General features: G+C 46.6%; 1 protein-coding gene across 1 annotated transcript in view; it reads left to right on the top strand.

Annotated features, from left to right (window-relative positions):
* The window catches only part of LOC125959403 (uncharacterized), a 100158-nt gene that overhangs the window by 65791 nt on the left and 11609 nt on the right, over positions 1 to 22758 (top strand). Inside the window, exon 3 of the mRNA XM_049692227.1 lies at positions 19320 to 19525. Within this exon, the coding sequence (XP_049548184.1) occupies positions 19320 to 19525 (206 nt within the window). The remainder of the gene's footprint in view (positions 1 to 19319; positions 19526 to 22758) is intronic.

Here is a 22758-nt window from a genome sequence, read left to right as displayed (position 1 = left end):
ATTCCGAACGGAGCTTGTCGTAGGAACCACTTGTTGGCCACCGCCGTCGGTTAGCAGCGGTTGAAATGGGAACCTTTCCGAGGCGGATATTGACATTTAAAGGACCGAGAAAGTGGAGTGGGAGGTCCATGACACCGATCGGTGAACCATAAAATCAAAGAACTCCTCTCAGCACTCTCTCTCTCTCTCTGTCCTCTCCACCCGCAGATGACAGCAAATGAAATGTCCCTCGGGGCAATTTGTGTCAATTCGTTGAAATGGATTCGCCGCCGGCGAACAACACTTACACCGAACCTAAAACCACCAACACCACCGCTCTCTCGGCTTGCACTTGGACCATCATCATCATCATCATCATCATCATGATCGTCATCATTGTTTATTCATACATCCTTTATTGCGGTGATGCCGATTTGTGCAATCGATGACCCCCACTCTGGGGGGTGTATGTATCGATGTCTTTGGCCTCGGGGGCCTTTTCCAATCTTTATTGGTATTATTTTTCGCTTGAGTTCATTCGATTAGCTTGCCTCCCAAAAAGGGGGGACGTGCTCCACAAAACACCCGTTTCGGGTTCGGAACGGAAGCGCGGTCTGTCCGTACCGCGGTGGTCGTCATAATTTTCTGCTCCAACAACCTCATCACCATCATCATCATCATCGTTGTCGTCGTGGAATTGTTGGAATGTGCACCCGGGCGGTCGCTTTCTCCTTTATGCGCCCAACCCCCCGGGGTGGTGGCTATCGTAAATCCTGGTATCGTAAACATTATTATGTTAGTATGTCAATAGTCAATAAAGTGTACCGGCGTGGGGAGGGGGGCAAACCGAACGCCACCGACGACGATTTGATACATTACCCTTTCGCTCGCCACGTTTCCCCCCGTTTTTGGGGCTCCTGCTCCTGCCTTCCATCGTGGCATCGTCGTTCGTGACCTTGTGGAAATCGGAAAACGGAATAATCGCACAAACAGGGGGTGGGTCCAGAGGGTGGTGCAAACCATCATGACATCCTCTGACACGTGTCCTCTCTCTCTCTCGAGTTGGTGCGCGCGTAACGAGCTGCTTGCGCCCGGTTTGCGGTCGGCTATTCGTAAAACTGGGCTGCTGCACTGTTCCCATATTGGAACGGTTATGATTGGTTTCCGTTCCGTTGGTTTCGTTTCGTGCAGGAGAGACCCCCAAGGACGACGAGGACAACGGTGGTACTTGTGTCCTGTCTCTCCCTGCTTGCATGCTCGATCGAGCGCTGCAATTTCGAAATTCGAACACGGCACGGTACACGCCACGGTGTGGCACATTGTGGTTCTGTGGTGATGGTGGTGGTGTGTGTGTGTGTGTGTGTGTGTGTGTCTGCCGCCGGTTTGAAATCAGGAAATCAGGACGACAATAATACCGTGTCCTCGATGGGCGATACTCTGGCGCCATCTTGGTCCATGGACATCGCGATGATCGCGCCTGTACTGAGGTACTGAACCATAACCCCGAGGCCGAGTTTTGTCAAGGTAGTCGGGAACGTGGGCATGCCAGCCAGGACAAAGTTTGGTTTTACTGGGAATTGGAGCGAGAAGTTGTGCCACGCCGGTTTGCTGTTTGTGGCTTCACTATGGACTATGGAATAGAGATGGACGCGTTATTGTGGAATTCCGGGAATCGCTTAGTAATTCTTCAACCAGAGCAATCTATGATGAGATTCAGATTTCATTCCAAAAGAAGTCTGTTTTATTGTCCTGCCTGAGAAGTTTTTCTTGTTGTCTCTATAATCTTTTTTATTATTTTAAAAGAAACTGATATAAAAAAATGTAAAGTATTACACTTTTGGCTTTAATTGGCTTTAGCTGGCGTTACACTTGACAGACTGAATTTCAAGTGTTTCTCAATAGTTTTTATCATTAATTGAATTACCAGACCCAGTTCGGACTACAAATCTGGTTCCTTCCATCATCATTGTTCCATGAAGAAAAAAAAACCGATACTGAGCATATAGCAATAATTAATTCTCGAAAAGAATCATCACAAATGCTTGATATTTAAGCAGCAATCTCATGGAGTTCCTGGTAAACATGCTTCCTGCAAATACGTTTTACTCTATATGCCGCTTTATGTTGGATATACTATGAACAATTTATGCTAACATCATAAATAAATAAAAAATAAAGTAACAACATGAGTTAATTATACAAAATGGATGGGAAATAAATCACCTCTTTGAATAACACGCAACACTTAAATTTGGTTGAACGTAAAAAAGTAAAGCCAATCTGTCAAAATGTTTAAACATTAGACAAGTTAAGAAATTTAACAGAAAGTACTGCTGCAAGCGCAGTTGTTCAAATATCTAAAACAACTTGCATCAAATGCTGAACAAAAATAAAACTAAACATTTTGTCAAATGTAATACACTACCATAGCGGATATACAACTTCCAACGAATGCGAATATGATGGTGCATAGTGCATGCGATGCACGGGACTCCATCCATCCATCCATCCATCGTACATTCGTTTGCATGTGGGGCCACATGTTCAGAGCATTCAGGCATCATTCAGCGAATGATGTTGTGGCAAAGAATGAAAGTAATCACATTACATAATTTATACAGCGTAATATGTCTATTTGCATCGCCCTCGTCATCGTCATGCCATGCACGACAGGGTAGGCCAAGCCAGACCAAGAGGACGACCGGAGCGTGCAATTCCGACATTACGCTATGACCACCCCATCGTAAGCTGCTCAAATTCACGGAAAACCTTATATCCTGATGCGGATTACGCGGAACCCCCAGGAGGAGAAGGAGGAGGACGCGGTCGTAGTCAACTTTCTGGCTTCGTGCCCCAGCTCCAGTCCCCGTGCCCGCGCTTCCGTGCTCCAAATGATGGCTCTATTACTCGCAACCGGAAGTGCAGTAACATGCGTAACATGCGTTCGATGCTTTTGTTTGTATTCCGCGACCGCTCGTATGTGGTCGTATGTGTGTGTGTGTGTGTGGCACGTTCCAGCAAACACGCAACCATTTCCGGTCGGTGGCAGAAAATGCCACTCGCGCCCATCCCCCTCCCCCTCGGGGGGATTCGTAATCGCGATAGAAAGAACGCAAGCGAGTGAGGTGCTCGTTAATGGTTGTCGTCGGATAGGGGTCTTACCGGCGCAATAAATCCTTCAAAGTGCGAACCAATCTGTACTGCGTGGTCTCTGTGTACTAGATTGATGGCGGATTGAGCCTAGGTGGGGCGTTGGTTGGGCGGAAATTTATGATCACCTCTACCCGGCCCTAAAGATAGGGAAGGTTAATTGAAATAAGTTACTCCCCTTTTGTCAAACGACGACGTTACAGGCATGTTTCGATCATGTTGTACACGAATGCACTTTAACATTCGACTGTTATACAGCTTTTAGTACAAACTGGTATATGATAGGGAGCGAATTTAAATTTCACAACGATGTGAACTCAGCGTGCCAAACGCTCAACACAATTCCAGACACTTTAAGCAATTGGCCTATCCCCTCCACCCAATTGGTCTACGCGCACGTGCTCCGGTTCCGGTGCCAACCGAATGATATCTCTCGCACCGAAAACTCCTCCTTCCAGGTCTTTCCAACAGTCGCTTCCTTCAAATTGAATTAAAACCCTCCGCTAGCGTTGATTGTTTCGCCAACAAATAACGATACCAATTCGAATCCCACCCCCGAATCGGCCACTCGCCCGATGCAAGGCATGGTCCAAGGTACATTGGCTACTGGTGTTGCTGCTGCTGCTGGGAAAGTTTTCCATCACTGGCTGCGCACGGCGCACTCCTCCCGCGTACCAGATTGTGACAAAACACGCTCCACATGCCCTGGACCCAATCCAGGATTGGAAACCGAACGGAACGACGAAACAATGAAAGAAGCTGCTTCTTACAAGCTCGCTGCTTAGCAGCTGCCGGTCCTGTGCGATGTCCAGCGCTTGGACTCATTCAATTTCTTGAGCTTTTTTGTCCTGTTGCCGGAAGGGAGAGGAGGGGCCGGACCCTTCTTCTTCGTCCTAGCACAACTTATCGTTCTTCACATTTCATCTCTGACCGTTCCCTGGTCTGCCTGCCTTGGCCTTCTGTTGGCAATTCAATTTGCACCAAAACTTTTCCGTGCACGCTCTCGACGACCTCGTCGCTCGCCAGCACCACCACCGCCACCACCACCACCTCAGTTCATAGCCGCCAGTAGTACCGCAAACTGCATCAAATTATCATTCGTGCCACATCGTTTTGCTCGGTCGTTTCACGGACGATCCTGGACCATCCGGCACTGGCAGCAAAGACGTTTTACGGTTCAGATCTCGGGAATGCCTGCCAGCCTGCCAGCATGCCACCTTGTGCGTCCTTCCGCCCGTGAAGCCCAACGAGAACGTTGGTTCTGTGTTGTTTTTATTAACTGTGGCTTTGTTATTTCCAATTAGCGTTCAGCTCTGCTCTTCTCGTTCGCTCGGTTGCGCTGTCGCCTGCGTTTTCCAGCCGAGGGTAAGGCCACTGGAGCCACGGCGACCTGTTGCCTACCCTACCTACCTACCTGTCTTGCCTTGTGCTGGTGGAAGTTTTTCGGACGTGAGATAATTTTCTTCGAGTTCGCACTCCCAATTGACCCCCACCCCGGTACCGTGCAGAGCGTTCACTTCATTATATGCCGGGGCCATTGCGCTGTTGCGGCCGGAATGATGGCTTCTCTTCTCTTCTTCAGGAAAAGGACAGGTATTTCCGGTTGAAATAACCGGAAAGACGAACCGGACCGAAACCACGATACTCGCCAGTGGCCGCTGTGTCGCGGAATGTTGAATAATGCCTCACTCCAAACCGAGCACTCCAGCGAGGACACATTCGCTTGGATCGTTTGCCCGGATCCTAGGAGGCTGGGAAATTTAAACAATTCTGTCAACTCCTCCTGATGCCACCATTTGTACCTTCATTTCGTGGTATGGAATTGGTATCTGGCCACTGGTCTTACTACTACATATCTACTGCAACACAATTCGTTCCGGGATTCGACCAGTTGACTCCAGAAACTTGAACCGTAACCATGTAGAACCGTGTGTAGTCTGGTACAGTGACAGCGAAATTGTGGGAAAAGCAGGTCGTGCGTACCGTGGGAGTGGTTGTTCATCAACTTAATTAGTGAGTGTCACCATTAAGATATCGTCATCTCTACCGCGTTAACGCGGCATCGTACGTAATGATGAAGAAATGGAGATGATACAACCCGACACACACACGAGTTAGTTCACTGTGTCCTCGTTACAAGATATTACTTTCATGCTGTTTCATAACTTTGACAATCCTACGGATAGAGGTACAACTGTCACCTCGTTACCATCCAAGTTAACCTGACAACTCGTTACCCGATCTGACGCAAGTTCATATTGCAGATAATTTCGAAACAATAGTTGACGTTGACGGCATCAATTTCCAAGAAATCGAAATGAAAGATTCGACTTCAATAGAAGGAAATATGAAAGGCAAACAACGCCAATAGCCAAGCCTTTTGTCCAAGATCTTTTCGGTTATATAGTTTTGAGAATTCGGTTATTGATGAACTACTCGCCAAATAAGAATTCAACTTTTAGGGCCATGTGCATTACCTGCGCGCATCTAGAACCTTTATTCCGATATCAAGGGTAGACCTTCTGTATGACAAACTCATTACGTCTCAGACTTCAATCTTCAATGTGTCAGGTACTGCTCCTGTTCTTCTTGTATTTCTTTTTCCAACGAAACTATTCAACGGAACACCTCGACTGAAGCCGACGTTCATTTGGTGTTTTGGTCTAGTCCTTCCCCTTTTGGTTGGGTGTCGTTCTCAAATCGTTCCCTTTTTTCTGGCGGCTGCAATAAGCTTCCAGCTTCCAGCACCGATCACTTTAATCTGATTTGCTTCAGCTTCCTCCTGCGAAGTCCCTTTGATTGACCCTCGCCTTCACGGTGTTAAAGGCAGACGTGTGATGTGCACGGTAGTGTTTAGCGTGCCCCTTACCAAGTCATTGCTACCCGGTAACAGCTACTTCGTTTGCCACTCCGCATCTGCCACACAAGGCTGCCCATCTCCTCACTGCCTCGAAGTTCCGACCATCTTCCGGCACAGTGATTGCTAATATCGTCTCCGTGACCTGAATTCATACGCATACACCACCAGACCAGACCGGCTTCCGGTGACCGTGATTAGCTTTCGGTGTGTCAGTGCGTATGGCCCGTAGTGTACTAAGCAAGTGTGTTGCGTGAACATTGAGCGAAGCGAAGGGACCGAAAAAGAAGGAAGAAACCAACAAAGGGCATACCGGCTGCTGTACAGGTCCTCCCCATCCACACCTTACGAACCGGCTGCTAAGGAAATCACTGGCAACGCCTACCACCCAACCAACCAACCAACCAACCAGCGAAACCAAAAGGATCGTCCGTATGACCGAACTAACGGTACGGACAGTACCTTGCACGCGTAGGTTTTTATCGGTTGCTAGCGAAGAGATATCGTACGTCAAAACAGGGAACGACCCTGAATATTGGCACGGAAAGTGGCCAGATTTTTGCCAGCAAACGATGGAATCCCGAAGTACAGGGAAACCTCCGGCAGCCGGCAGAGGATGAAGAACTCACGGTGCCACCAATAATCAGCGCAAAGCCACCGACAAGCTGAAGCGATGACGGAAAGGATTCCGATAAGAAACCTGCCATCGAAGGGTTGGTGGTGTGAGAAGACAGACGCAAGGAGAGGAAAAGCGGTACCGGCATGGCATCCGCAGCAGACAAACGGCTTCTCGTGAGTCGTGCTAAACCGAGCAAACGAGAGCTGAACTGAAGCATAAAGGAGCACAAAAAAGGTGGCTCGACATGTCAGCATCGCATCCCGGGCTGGACGGTGGTTGTCGGTGTTTGAAATCTGATCCCTACACCGTTCACACAAACACACACACTGGACCGGGATCGATGGTGTGAACTCACACCCTGCCCTTCCTGGATGGTTTTGTTTTACTTCATCTGGTTGATGCGAGTCTCTGTGGCTTCGGTAGTTCGACACCCGGTTTTAGACCGAAACTTGGAATGGTTACATGGGAACCTGCGGTTTGGTAGTAGTCGATAGTTAGGAAGTAATTCGATTTTCTATCAAAGCAAAACACTCACCGTACATCATAAATTGATAATTAGTAGATTTAATAATTGCGATTGGGTTTGACAATTAATTTGAGACATTGCAAAAGTTTGTAAGATGATGTGACATGTGAGGGTTGATGATGTTTATTTGAATATTAAATTGACTGTATTCCTACTCATCAACAATAACCTATAGGATCGAAGCTCAAGGAATCCTACTACAATGCTTGTTAAGTAGATCTTTCTATCATAAATGAATTTATTTGCTTATTTTAACGCATATACAATTATGTAAAATCAAGTGAATAGAAAGTAGCAAATGAAGACATTGTTTATAGATTTAACATTGGTCTGTCAGAAACTCAAATCATACAAAAAGAATTCAACAAAAATTAACAGCAAAGCAGGACAATGGACGCAAACTACTAGACTGGTATAAAGTCAAGTTAGTTCAACGAGTCACGATTACGCTACAGCGAAGATATGCGCCTGGAAAAGGAAAGGAAATAAGGAATATATATACTCTGGAACAGATCGGATATTGCGATGTGCGATACGAAAGATTGATTCGCCTGTAATTCATCCTGATAACATTCCCAAAATATTTCAATGTCACTCTCATTCCAAACCTTCATTTCTAAACCATTCCTCTAAACAAACAAATAAATTGTCATTTACGTTTTGGTCAACTTCTAATCAAACTTCCTAAAAGTGGCCAAAATGTTTGTTGATTTAGAATTAAAACCACGTCAACGGTGTGTCACGAGGCGCTTCTCCGACTGACTGACTTGTGACTTGAGTGTCAAATCACTTCTGTACCGATGATCCTCAGGTACAGGCCAATGGAAGCCAAGAGTACTCCGTCAACATCAACATCATCCACAGCAACGATGACAGACACGTCGTCAGCTGGCAATTTCCAACACTTTCAAGTCTAACAAGCCTGCGTTGGCTTCGTGGAAGGAAAGGTACTTTCATCCGCAATCCCAAAAGCCACCTGACGTGAGGTTGGTGACGTTGTGTTGTAGACCCACAGGTTGGAATGATGTATCAGTGCGAAATGAAAACATCTCTCTACCAGCCTCTGCTGTGCCCGCCGATTGTCATCAAAGATTAAACTGTACCAACGGCACGCGAAAGTGGTGTCAGACATAGCAGTATCGCTTGTGTCCTCCCCGGGGGTTGGTATCGTCAAATTTGGCGAGCTGCTGTATCCGACTCCTTAATAAGGATTTTAACAAAACACCCGCTATTGCACCCTTGCGGACACTTTTTGTCCCTTGAAGAGTGAGTTGTCTTCTCGTGTCGTAGCGTCAACCAACAGGTGAACTAAACGGTTTTGACATCGTAGTAGTCGTCGTCGTCGTCGTCGTCGTCGTCGCAGTGCTTGGTTTCGTCAGGACATCTTTAAGCCTTCCACAGGTGAGCGCACCTTTCTTTTGCTGTGGTGGCAAAAGTCTTTTTTGTGGTCGACCTGTTGTGGTTGACGGGCTTCTACCGAGCTCTGGCTTCTGCTGCTACTGCTACTGATGCTGGTGGGAAGCAGTAAAATGCTCCGCAAACTTTCGAGACCACGACCCACCTCAGCTGCTCCTCTGCACTACCGAAAGTTGGTAATTTTATAGTGTCATTTTAATAACCTGAGTTAGTTCGGTCCCACAGGGATTGAAGGGCCGTCAAGCCAGGAGTTTGGGACTCGGGACCAGGCCAGGGATGACGCCCGCAACGTCGGCAACGTCAACGATATCGACATGTTGCTGGATTTAGCGATATTTTAGTAATTAACCATCAACACGAGCTAGAGAGCGAGCGAGCGAGCGAGTGAGAGAGTTGGTAATTGTTTTAGTGCCTCCATCGGATTGGCTTGGTGGCCACAACTTTCGCATAACTCGCTTAATTGCTTGCTGTAGTGTTTTGGGTTCAAAAGTTTGAGAAATTAAATTAGAAACTTAATAGCCTGCAGTGAATGAATGCTTTGGTGTTTGCGTCATGTGCTCGTCTGCAGTTGGACTATCTCTATGCAGAGTGACAGAGCTTTGTAGATGTTGATTCCAGCTGTTCGAATAACGAACTAAAACACTCTCTTCAGTCACCATTGCTGTTCTTTCTGTTGTTTATGTCCGTACTATAAAAGCATCCTACAAGTGTCTTCTGATACTTTGAAAAACCTTCCTAGATCCGTCACCACCATTGACACGCCAGAAATGTGACGCAGATTGTAGAATCCATCCCCTAGGAACAGCATCCCGTGTCTCTCGCCACCCACGAGAGGACCACTTCCAATTACGAAAACCGAAATCACGTCATTTGCCAACGGTCCATGAATAAATAAGTGTCAAGACTCATTCGCCGCCTGCGCCAAGGGGTGTTGACCATCGGAATCCGTGCGCCGTGCCGGACCAGTCCTTACGCTCCAGCTCTAGCTTCGCTCGCACAAATCACAAATCCTCGCCGTTCCTTCCTGCTCCAGGCGGTGTGTAGCTTCTGGCGTCGGGACTCGCCGGAGAGCGGCGCATAAAAATCCCATAAGCCATCGTCGACACCTCCGCCGCCACCGCCGCCACCACTTCGCCTTTAAATCTAGCAATTATCATCATCCTTCCACCATGTCGTCCCGGGACTTTCCGAGCAGCCCTGGTGGTGGTTATCGTCGCAAAACTTTCTGCCATATAATCCTTCGCGCGCGCGCGCGGCAACGTGAATAGGATCCGGACGAAAGCGCAGCGAACGAACGAACGATGATCTTCCACGCTCTAACGACAGCCAATTAAATCCTTATGATTTCACATTAAAATTATATTACAACCTAATTAGTAATTTACGAGTTGAATAATGGCTACGATGTAACACGGGGAGGGGGGGAGGGGAAGGGAAAGAAGTGGTCACGGCAAGTGAGTTCTGGCACTTGTTTCTGGCGCTCCTCCTCCTGAGTTTTTGGTGATGTCCTGGATCGATGACAGCAGACGAGATGAACAGCAGTACTAGTAGCATCATCATGATGATCATCATCATCATCAACGTCGTCATTGGGCTTATCTTTGCTTGCGGATCCGTCGGCGTAACGACGTCCACAGTCGACACCTCGTCGTCACTGCTTCCCATTCCGTCCTTTGTACTCGGTTCTTTCGTGGCTTTCAACTTCTCCGCTGGATCAACGAAAGCGAAAAGGGGCTAAGCCCCTGCCGGCAAACATCTTTCACGCCACGGCCACCACGGGAGTGACGGAGTGAAACTGTGAAGTGGCCTGTAACATGATAGCGAGGGAGAGAGAGTGAGTGACTTGTGGACTTGTGGCGCTCGTCAGGACGATCTGGAGTAGCAGCTTCTTAGTCGTTTGCCGTCGCGAGATGGTGTGAGAACGATAGAAAGCAGTTAACAGAATTAAAAACAATAATGAAGGCCGGGCGTCCTTGTACTTGGTGTGGGTTGGTGTGCGATGCCTCGGGATACCTCTGACGCTTCCTTTTCCTTCTCGTTTTATTCTGACCTTCAAGGACTCCCTTTCCGTGGAGACAAGGACGCAAATGGCGAGGGCGAAGTTTGTGTCAGACAGGAGTACGCGTACGTCACGTGCGCTGAGACCTACGTGTGGCTCCGGAACCGGAAGTAGGTCGCGTAGGGAGTGTCACGCTGGATCACGCTCCTCACGCCAGTAAGTTGCTGGCTTTCTTTTGGTCCTCTTTCACATTATTCCGCATCGCTGCGGGGATAAAACGTGGAACAAACGGAACAACAAGCTCACCAACTTGTCGCTTCTTGGCACTCGTCGCACTTCCACTCTTCCCAACAACCCCACGTTCTCGTCACCAACCCAACGTCACGACCGCTGCAGCAAAATGAGAGGGATTATAACTTTGTTCTCAAACTCAACTCAAGAGAGCTTCGCACAATCGTACTTGTGCAATGGAACTTTTCAATTGGTTTCTCGGGGACTCGAGGGTGGCTTTCAATTACAGCTGGGTTCTCGAATTTGGACTCGCAGGGCTTTAACGAAGGTAAAAGGCGGTGGCGAAAATACCACGAATGAAATTGTAAGCTGCCGACTGGCAGCTCAGTATCGGGGCTGTCTCGAGGTTTGGCGTAACGGTTTGCGTGGAATGGGGCCACGAATCATTCGCGTAGGTTACGGTGTCCTGTCTGTGGTTGTTTAGGAACAACAACTTGTTGACAGCGGTCCTCAATCGGAGATTTAACGGTCCGCGAGTTTTTGCGTTCGGCTAGCCGACGGAATCGAAATGTTTTCCCTTCTTTGAGGAGACAATTCGTGGAATGAATCTGTCCCTCGAGAACAAGGAATGGAAGGGCAACAGCGACAAGTAGCTAATTCGTGTTTCACTTTTAAATGTTTCACTGTTTGCGGTTGCGTATTTATTGTTCATTTATCTCTATTCCATTTCCTATGGATTATTATCCTTCTGTATTGTATGGTTGATGAAACTCGTACAATGGTGTTATAAACCACCAAATACCAATTACAATGAAGATGTTTTATGTGTAAATAGATGCAATTACATGTAAGTTGAATCAGTTGAAAACACGAATTGATTGAATCAATCTAATTGTTAATCAGATTTTGGATACAATGTCTTCATAATTTCAAGGCTCTGCGCTATCGAGGTGAACAACTAACGATGATGAATCGTAGGAATCTTTTGTTGTGCTACCCTCATTTCTCATCATACAACCTCTAGCCATTGTTGAAAAATCTAACTAAACAATTCAATTACTGCCGAGCTTTTGCATTCCTTCCTAGCTTATCTTTTTTCCCTTCACAGTAGCTACAACAGTAATCGTCACACGCAAACAAAGCTGCATCGCAGCCCCACCAATCCCTGTCCAAAAAGGATTGCGGTTTTCCATTCTCTCAACGAAACGAAAAACCCGATTATCCTGATAAAACAATTGCGCGCTCCGTACAAATTGAATTGTCGAAAAGCCAATCGAATTCATCGGCATTCGGCATTGGCAGACAAACCCGTTCTTACTGCTTCAAATGGTGCAGCAACTGCCGCGATCGCGATTGAATAGTGGCTGTACTTCCGGAAAGCCGAATGGCGAAGGACCCGGCATGCAATGATTTGCGTAAATAATGATTCCCAAAGTATTGTCCGTTTCCGATAACTGCGCTCGCGAACGCGCTGGAAGCATCCATTAGGATAATCCACAAATTGGTGCAAATCAAATCATCATCCCATACCACTACTGCGTGCCTTTTTCAGTGAAAAGCTTTTAATAATCTCTTCGGAATTGGTATTCATTTCGCGGCATCTTCACGAGGGGAATGGGTTTTCTAACGAACTCACTGTTGCTGGGCATTTTAAAGGCTCTACTCGGTATTCCCAACTCGGATTAAGATGCCTATTATTGGTTGAATATTTATGGTACATCATCAGAGCAATCAAGCCCTCAAAAACGATCGAAACGAATCATGAGCATCAACTCATCAACAGCAGACCCTTTCAGCGCTCAATTCGACAATACTCGCAATGTCTAGAAACAGTTAAAATGGAATGCAGGTTACTCTGCCACTGTTTGGTATGCATCCGTCGCACAATACCCGTGTTCGGTCGACGTTACCGAAATTAGTTTAGTTGCATCGACAAACTCGCGTTGTTGCAGCTCGACGGACGGAAGTGCTACAATGAATGCGGGAATGAATTATTTCGGCATTGCGGAACACGATTCGCGCTCTGTTTGCGCGAAGCTGTACAATGAATTATTTCGTCATTGTGGCCAAACTTACAAACGCTGCACAAAAGCCACTTCCTGCCCGTGAGCTGAAAGGCCGCGCGACACGCCACGCTGCTTCGCTAATTCCACTTTAATTGAATTATTAATGTTTTCCTTCGTTCACGTTCGTCCTGTCGTTGGCAACGACGACGACGACGACCGCGGTGACGACGGTGGTGACGACGGCGATGAAGACGACGCTGACTTAGGGCCTTTCAACGTGGCACTCCGCCGGCAGTCTGCGGTCGTCCGGTTGCAATGGAATTTACTCAAACATTACCTTAACACCAATCTTAGAACCGGGACAATTTGCTTCTTTGTCTCGGAAATAGATTGCAATAGAGAAGGGAGGAGTGGTGGTAACATGGATGGAGTCGAGCGGATGTCCTGGGTTCAGGCACGCTACGACGCTGTCGCCACTTCGGACCGGACCGGATCTTAAGATCCGTTTGTGCTACAAGGTCTTTGGTCTTCACGTACCTTCTCGACGTGCTGCTGCTGCTTGCTGGCTTGTGTAATGTGAGCTGACTTGCATAAATTATGCAACGACCACCGCCAGCCGTGGACGCCACTGATGTCGTCCCCGATACCGATCACCTCATCGTCGTCGTCGTCGTCGTCGTCGTCGTCGCCGGCGAGTGGGTCAACTGTGCATAAGTAGCAGTAGCAACAGTAGCACGATCGCGTGAAGTCGCTACCCCGGTACCAGCACCGGCAAGTGGGCACAGCGAGTGATTTGAAATTAATCAAAATCACTGCACGAGTCCGGTACGAGTGGTGGTGGTGGTGATGGTGGTCCACCGAGTGTGCTTGAGGGCTCGGTTGCTCGGTGTTGAAGGATGAGTAAAATATTACTTTAACACCGTGGCGCCCATTTGGAGGCCGTTCTTGGCGCAGGGACCGTAGAACACACGGGGAGCCGAGAGTTATGGTGGACGAGTAGCTCAAACGTCTATTAATACTAGATTAGATTACGGACAGGGCGCTGGATCGCACGAAATGCTTTTCAAATATTGTTTTTCGATTAACTGCTTAATGAGCTGTTGGTAGAAATATTTAAGCACTTTGTACAGACTCCGTATAAATCGGATACTGAAATTGGTGGTTGAATGTGCGTACACATTAATAAAACGACTAAAACAGTCCAAGAAGTGTACCCAAAATCCGTTATTGTAAACATAAACGCTAAGCGCTCCGAAATGCAAATAAGAATAATACTGTTAAAACTGCTGGCATCAGCCAGGTAGCGACATTCGCAAAATGGAGTCAATTATGGTACCAAATCGTCTGAATCTCAGTAATCTGTGATCAAAGTTTGCATAACAGAATATTGTTACTTGCTGAAAAGTAGCTTAAAATTTATCCTAAATCCATTGACGTCACTGAGACCCATAAGTTTATCACTGAAAAAAAATAAATAATCTAAAAGCCAATCAATTCCTAGATTCACCAACTCGATAATATTCACAAATCATATATCCCCAAACAGGAGTACATTCTTAAAAAATGGCATGAGACTGTTATAAGCATATTTTTCGACAATTTTAATAACGGTTCATTTGACTTTTTTACGAAAATGTGTATTTCTTTGAATAAAGTATATAACTTGATAACCTAAAGACTATTCTTTGGCTCAAAAATAATTAAAAAGAACATGAAACAGGCATGTTCATTGGAGCAATAATGTTTGGTAATTATTTGCAATTTAGATGACCTTCGAAATTCCATTATATTTATCTAACCTTTACATAGCTAGTGGCATAAACTGCTCTTGAAATTATCATGTAAACGATTGAAGAAGATTTTCTTACTCGTTTCCTATATTTTTTTACTAAAAACGTTACTTTTTTATGAATTATTCTTCAAGGTTTCTTCCTTGAGAATTTTCCTAGATAGTATTCCTACTAGTATTAAGTTTATTACTTTGTTCAAGATATGCGTACTGCTTCCATAATGTAGTAATGTAAAAATTGGACAAGATAGATTGATTCTTTAAAAGGTACTCACTTAGAATCCTTCTCTTCGCGCACCAAATCCACGAAATGCGAAAATCCAAAGACGCCGCGCTCGATGGAGTGACACACATTATCGAAAATTAAAATAGACCCATTCACACGATAAAAACAACCCCAAACAAAAGCGCCCCACAACAATAACAAAAGCAAGGAACCTGTACATCGTCAAGGAAGGTGTCGCTCAAAACGAAACAACTCCGGCTCACCTCACCATCTACTGAAATTCTCCTTCTCTTCCCCTCCCATTGACTGAAAGGCTTACAGCACGTCCATTGTTTGCACGTCGACAAAATGAACAACCACAGCGAAGGCTTGACAGAAATTTGTTAATCTTCTTGCTCACAACACAACACAACAAGACAGGACAGGACGACGACGACGACAGAGAACGCTGGCTGCCTGTTTTGTGGGTGGCATTCCAACAGGCTCATTACTTACACTCACTTGAATGCATCATGGACCACCATGGCTGCCAGCCAGGCAGGCAGGCAGGTCCTTCGACCTCCGGATGATCCGGTAGAAACGGCTTGGCTTACGACTACTACACGCGCTACTCCAGCGAACACACATATTTTTGCAAACAAAGCAAACCATGGCCGCGGTCGGTCGGTGTGCGGTTTGTGTGAGGAAAAGAATGGGAATTACAGCCCGCTGAACAGCTGAACAATGAAGCCACGAACCACGTGGCCACACAAACACACAAAAAGAAGTCTCCTTGAAGGCCTGTGCGTCACGTCACGGCGCCCTGTAAAGGAGGACGTCAGCAATTGAGTGATGAGCCGGATGGGACGCCGTCACTCGTTCTCCACGTCCACGTCGTTCGTGGCTGGGTCGAAGGAGATGAGCCTTTTGTATGCACGCCGGTCTGTGTGTGTCTGTGCGCACGGTGCAGGAAAAACTTGGGGAGGAGAGAGAAAGAAAGGGCGCCAGAACACATTATGACCTCTTTGCCGATCATTAAAAGCCATCAAAAGAAAGCAGAAGGCATTGAATGGCTTCAGTCTGACTTCAGGGACAGCATCCCTTTTTGCGCGCCACTCGTCGGGATGCCCGGAGCAAGGGGAAGCAACCCCCCCTTTTATTCACCCCCAAAAGCCCTCTTCTCTCTCTGGTCTGTGTTCTTCTGTCACAACAGCTTAGCACGTCACTTGCATTGCAGGACGTCCCTCGTCTGTCTTTGGAGCCTTGGCCTCCTCTACCGTCTACCACCTACCATCGATTACAACGACGAGCATCCTGGACGTCGAGAATATGAAAGAGCATACACTGTTGCTGTGCAATGGATGCGGATCTTTGCATATGCTCTTGCCAGCCGCCACGCTGCCACTCCACATTGAGCATCAACGTCAAACGTTGGCCGTACCATTGTGTGTCGACGGCATCTGTACGCGGGCAACTTGTGTGTGCGGGCATGCCAAGAATGGACTTGCGTTTGCCCTTTGCATCTCGTCGTCATCGTCGCCGGGTTGTGCTTCTCCGTTCTCCGCCAACGTAATGAATGTACATTCGGGCGTTCTGTGGATGCATCTGTTACTTCTGTCTGTTGCTGCTACAAGGAGACACCCCGGACGAGATGAAAAAAATGAACTAAAAGAATGGTAAAAGCGGGGAAAAAAGCCCGTCTTCTTGCAGAATCCCGGCAACCATTCTCCTTCTTTCATTAACCGTGAAGAACGATGTCTTAACCGGAGACGGACACAATGAGTCACGTCACGCGGTGGTACGGACGCGGTGCCAAGTACCATTATGATGTGTTTTATGTTCGCTTCGCGTCCCTTTCCTTGGTTCTTTTGCAAATGGCGGTGTCATTTCACTGATGGTTGGTCGAACAAAGTGCACACATTACAATGCTTCCTGCTGTGTGTCTCAGGACGGGACCCATTATGTTGCTCTTTTTGTCGCACATCCCAGCAACCATCACAGACGCCACTGGCAGTGTCTACTTTGACGGTTCACCTGTCACATTCGCCATTGTATTCCAACGTCAAACCCCAACGATGGACGATTGACCGCGAGCGGCCATGTTGATGACAAGCAACATTTATGCGGTGCGTTGTTTGAAGGCATTAAAAAAGGGGAAAAAAGGGTTCAACTTTTGATCTTCAATTCCTCAATTTCTAAAGACTAACTCAACCAACGTGGTATTGACGGTACGGTAAATCAGCTCATTACGAAGCGGTCGCTAAGGCCGTTCCTTCCTCCCAGTGTCAGGTCGATCCTGGACAGCGCCTGCTGGCTAATGGAATTACCAAGACTAAAACGAACCCGGCACCTCGGAACGGGGTTATCCGACTCGCCTTTTTTGCCGGCCACCGTGCTAATCATCCAACAATTCCGTGCATCCTGTCCGAACCAGAACCGTGGCAAGAATGATGAATTCAAACCAACTCCTCCCCCGAAGGAAACGATAAGTCTCCATAAGGACACTGCGTGGCCTTTTGGGACAGAAGATGGCCGGGACAGCATGGTGGCAGCAGCACCAGCAGCAACCGGCACGTGACTTCAATATTAATCCGCCGAATCCCGGATCCCCGAAGTCCAGGTGTGCGCGCCGAGGTGCTTCCGTTGGCCGGACAAAAGTGTCAAATTGATGCTTCAAAGGAAAAGGGGGATTTTGGAACCAATTTTTTGCCAACCAACCTTCAAACCTTTCCTCCGGGTTCTAAATACACACCTTTCTGGAGCGGTGAATCAATCAATACCTTTGTTCTGGCACGCATCGAGGCGCACGGATCAAGTTTTACTCCTCGAATCCTTGCAAACCCCGGGTTGAGGCCCCGCGTTTTGGAGCAGAACTGACAGGAGGAATCGCCACTCGCCCAGGCCGGTTCGGAACGAAATGAGATTTCATTTTACGTGGTTGCTCACGAACAGCGCATTGATTGGGGAAGAAGCGACGGGAAGGACAAACGACGACGGGGAGGAAAAAACAGGAAAAGGATTTAATTTTATGGATTTTCCTGACCAACCCCCCCGGGGGGCTGGACAGTGGAACTGATGCTGTCAGAATCGGGGCTGTTTGGAGAGAAGTTCAGAAACAGAGAACGGGAACCATGTAAAAGGCCGACACGCAGGACCACTGCGGACAGGACCAGGCGCGGTGTGCTCGAGCAGAGCTCATGCTTGGCATTGGCCGCGAGTGTGGCTGGCAGCGGTTGGGGGCGCTGCCCGGTAAGGGTGCGTCTGATGAGCGGTCTGACGTTTGAAATATTTAATTAAGATCCCTTCAGATCAAAGGATTCAGTCAAGTCCAGCGATTTTTTTTTCCACGATTCGTCCTCTGATCAGCCATCCTACCGTCGAATGTCGGAAAATGTAGTGGGCAAATAATGTGCTGGTGAATGCGCACGACCTTGCACCTTGACCCACGAGTGCATTTCACTAGTGGACTTGCTTTAAAGACTAGACAACAGACAACTCTGTGGACGAGTTTCAAGGGACTGGCGATGACTGATGGGTGTACATGATGGATCGTAGCAGCTGAGGTAGTCAGACTGAAGTACCAAGTGCAAGAAGTTCGTTCCAGAATCTATTAAGCTAGCAAATTGGTTTGCTCTTACTTTGATGCTGTTAGTTTATTACAATAATCATGGGCTATATACGTAAACTATTATTTCCAACTGTAATAAACCACATTCTTTAGAAGTTAGCCAAGTCAAGCGATACTGGGAGGTTGTTGTGAATGTCTGTACAATCCATTAATATCCTATTTTTGAGGACTAACTTTTTCCAGAGTTACGATTTATTCGGTTTGCTAATATATATAGATGCATTCATTTGATTGATTTTAAAAAGTAACTTGTATTTTCCACTGGAAGGAGTGTTAGACCGGAAGAACACCACTGCAATTTATTTTTCCGACCTTTTATGTTTTTTTTTTCAAATGAAGTGCTAAATGAAACGACGAGAAAATGGTTAACGAATGTTTACCACCAAAGAACGAGAGTTCTACTGTCGTAATATTCACAAATAAACTGAAAGATTCCAAACAATCTACTTTAGATAGTGCTGTCAAAACAAGCACTGCAATGCTGTCAAACTACTAATGCACTGAAATCCTCTCAATTCCTTAGAGCAATCCTTTAGAATCCTTTTTTTATTATTTCTATTTTCAAACAAATTCTCGTCTCCTAGAAGTTTGACTTCCCAAAGAACGCTACCTGGCCTACTCTGTGTATTAAATTCTCAAGATCGCTCGATACCTGATCTAAACGATATCCGTTTCTCCATCGCGTTTACGACTAAGGTTTCAGTTTTATTTCTCTCTCCTAGTTGTTTGCGACAATATTGACAACAGATGAGCATCTACTGTGATTGAAACCTGGTAGCAATGAGTTTTATCTAACAACTGCCTAATGACTTATCGGAAGAAGCACGGCCATCCATTACAGAGACTCTCATTTACGAAACATTCAAAAGCATCTAATGTTCATCATCTTTTCCCGTCGTCTCTCTTCTCCACAGTGATAGTGGCGCTCCGGGACGTCCAAGTGTCGGTACCACCGGCCGTACGCCGAGGAGAAACAGTGACGCTGCTCTGCTTCTACGATTTGGATGGCGAAAGCCTCTACGCGGTCAAGTGGTACAAGGGACGGCGCGAGTTCTACCGCTACACACCGAACGAAAGCCCCCCGTTGAAGATATTCCCGATGCAGGGCGTCCAAATTAAGGTGAGTCCAGACGAAAAAACCCATACATCCCCAGTTCTCTGTTCGGTCACTTAATCCGGGAAAGCTGCAGCAGCAGCTGCTGTAGTAGTGTGTGCGCGGTTGACCGGTTCCGGTTTAATCAATTCGTTTTAAAACGCTTTCCATATGTCTGGGGCCCCCGATACTACGGTTGACCACGATCGATTATTACGGAAAACCAATATCCAATCGCTCCATGGCCACACACACACACTCATACACCATACGCTCGTACGCTCGTAGTGGAAGAAAACTCAAAATCCAAATTATGCCACTCTCGACTCCTAAACGATGCCCCGAGGCAGACCAAGGAAGGAAGGAAGGGATGCTGAAGCTGGCAGACACGAGCACAAAGATGAACACAGATTTATCTTCGCTTCAGCAGTCCCTCGATAATTCATCTAATATTCGCACCGGGAGCATAAGAACATCGGACCCCACCGGTCCGATGTGGTGCATGCCGAGCGTACGACGGGACCGCTTCCAAGACATTGTGTTCGTTCGTGCAGCCGCCGGAAAAAGGGTTGCAAGAAAGGGATCGTCACTGAAGTAGTGTGCGCGTGTGAGAGCGAGAGCGAGATAGATCAGAGAGTAGAAAAAAGACAGGATACGGACGAACCGGAAGGATGGCACGAGGAAGCGGCGGCACACAAAAACCCAACTCTCGGCGCACGGACACACCCGATACGATGTTGAAACTTTGGCCGGCGGTACCGGAACGAAAGCACCAAAGCCACAATGAATTTATGTTGCCGGAGAATGTGTGTGGCCGGCGGTCCCTGGTCCCTGGTCCCTGGTTCTGGCCTGTCGCTGGCCAAAGCAAAGACCAGACCCAGAAGTTTATCCGATACATTCCCTCGCCACTCGATCCCAGCGATGGAGGGAGTGTGCGATGGCCCCTCAAAAGAAAACCCAATTTTCAAGGGGGAGGGGGGGGGGGGCGGGGAGGTCCACATTTTTCTTGTTGCCACCCTTCTCACCCCTCGTCCACACTGTCGCACTCTTTTGAACTAGCTGGCTGGCTGGCTGGTTGCCTGACTTTCGAGGTGGGAGAACAAATTATGAATCTGACAAAATGTGGCTTCTGCGCCATGCCGGTCCATGGTGTGGGTTGATGCCAGAAGAACTGGAGAAGGAGTGGGCGGATCTGAAATAGTTTCGTGAAGCTCATGAGCCTGTGTGTGTGGCGATGTATGTTCCACGAGCGATACCCTGTAAACGTGCGGTTAGCCGAACCGGTGGTTAGCGCGCGCCCGCCAGAGAGAGGGTTGTTGCTAGAACTTTGTTGTTGTTGTTGTTGTTGTTGTTTGTGACTCCTTCAGCTCTGGATGGACCCCCGGAGGGGAGGGCGAGTGAGGGATAACCATTTTTAACAGCATAGTTATCTCTCATATTAGCCACCCCCGATCCACAACCCGGACCGGAAGCTATACGAAGGGAGCTGAAGGATGTATTAATCAAGAGCGGAACTTCACTTTCTTGTGGCGTGTAATTTGGTCCGCCCTTTTTACTCTTTTTATCTTTCTCTTTGCCTCCAATTTATGCTACTTTAGAGCTGAGATGAAGAGCTGTATGGTTTCTAGTATCGTTAGACCGGACTGGAGCAATCGACGCCAGAGATCGTTCTCGGAGCTTTTGCTGTTTGCTTTGGACTACTGGAGCAACATTTGCTGTTTTTTCTCCCCTTTCTTATAATGAATGCAATTAGTTTTCAGATTTGAGATTGACGATGCTAGTTATACCACGACAAGGCAGCTGATCTGCCGAGAGGATTTGTTTCCTTTTGCTTATGCTTCTCCTTCTTCTTGTTGGAAGATTAGAGTTGAACTGTTGTAGTGAAACCATACGAAGCAGTTGTTTAAACACTACTCCGGTAGTGTTAAATCAGATTCTCCTGGGATGCATTTCACTCTTTGTGTTTTAGTATGCCGCTCAATACATGCATGCCTGCCACTCAATCCCTGAATATGGGGCACCTGGCTGCATTAAGCCATTAGTTCAGCTCAGAGAGAAGCGGAGGAGTTCATTACAAAGAAGCTTCGACAACAAAAGCGGGAAACTAAACAAGCAAATAACATGTTGTTTTCAGTGAAAAGCATCAGAACATGCGTATGGTTGGAGAACGGACGAAATGATGGCATTATGTTAGCATTATGGAAAACATCTGAATGTTCCAATTGAACACGATATGCTTTTCATGTTACTAGCTGCATCACGCATATTGCCTCCAGTAATTAAACTTCGACACAACCAGATTACAAACCATTTCCATGTTCGTCTTGTTATGTTTCTGAGAATCAAACATCGGTTGAGGCAAATTATTTTAATTGCGATAGGCCAAAACATTATTACGTTCCATACATGTTAAGCAAGCTTCACCGTTCTTCTCATTAGATCGAATTGCATCCATTTCATTTTACTTCATTTCGAGCTGTTCAAATGATGCCCAGTGCATTTATCGATCGAAATTATTCAGCTAGATAGTAAAAGGACATAAAGGAAGCGATTGTAATTCCGTTTTCATTCCATTGGTAATAGAATCGTAGATTAGGTTACATTCTCTAATAAGGATTATGAAAATGACGGAGAATTGCTTTCTTTTCAATTAAATTTTCATTCTTTTCAATTCAATTTTCAAATTAAAATATTTTTATTACGATTTAGATGAAATCAGCCAAGCATTTTAATTTACCTAATTCTCTTCCAAGTATTATCCGTTTTTCTCATGGAGCTGAAAAACCTTAACTAGTCTTCTCTTTTTTATTTTGTTCTATAAACGCATTGTAAACGCATTGTCAAAGCTCTCACTCATACAATCAACAACTGTCGTTTTCTCGAAGAGTACCTCATCCTCCAATACATCCAAGTTTCGTGAATCTTCCTCTCGCTTTAAAGTAACTAACAATAACTTCACTCTTGTTACTGTTTCTAACGTCCTTAGTCTGCTTGATGCTGACTGTTCTTTATCTTCGCTGCTGTCAAACTTTCACCGGCGGTTGTCATCCATTTCTCTCTACTTTCATTGAAATGTCTGCCTGAACAGCTTATTGTTGCAGACATGCTAGACCGCAGCCAGTGGTTGTGGTTGAGATGTGATGCCTCCTGCTATGCCTACCACCTGTGTAATGAGATCTGTAGCACACCTCATAGGTAGTGTCACGTACGCTCTGTGCTGGTTAGAAGAGTTGATTGAATGTCTTCTTGAAATATGATAG

The sequence above is a fragment of the Anopheles darlingi genome, chromosome 2 (genome assembly GCF_943734745.1).
Source record: "Anopheles darlingi chromosome 2, idAnoDarlMG_H_01, whole genome shotgun sequence".
NCBI lineage: Eukaryota > Metazoa > Arthropoda > Insecta > Diptera > Culicidae > Anopheles > Anopheles darlingi.
This window is presented reverse-complemented; position numbering and strand designations above follow the sequence as displayed.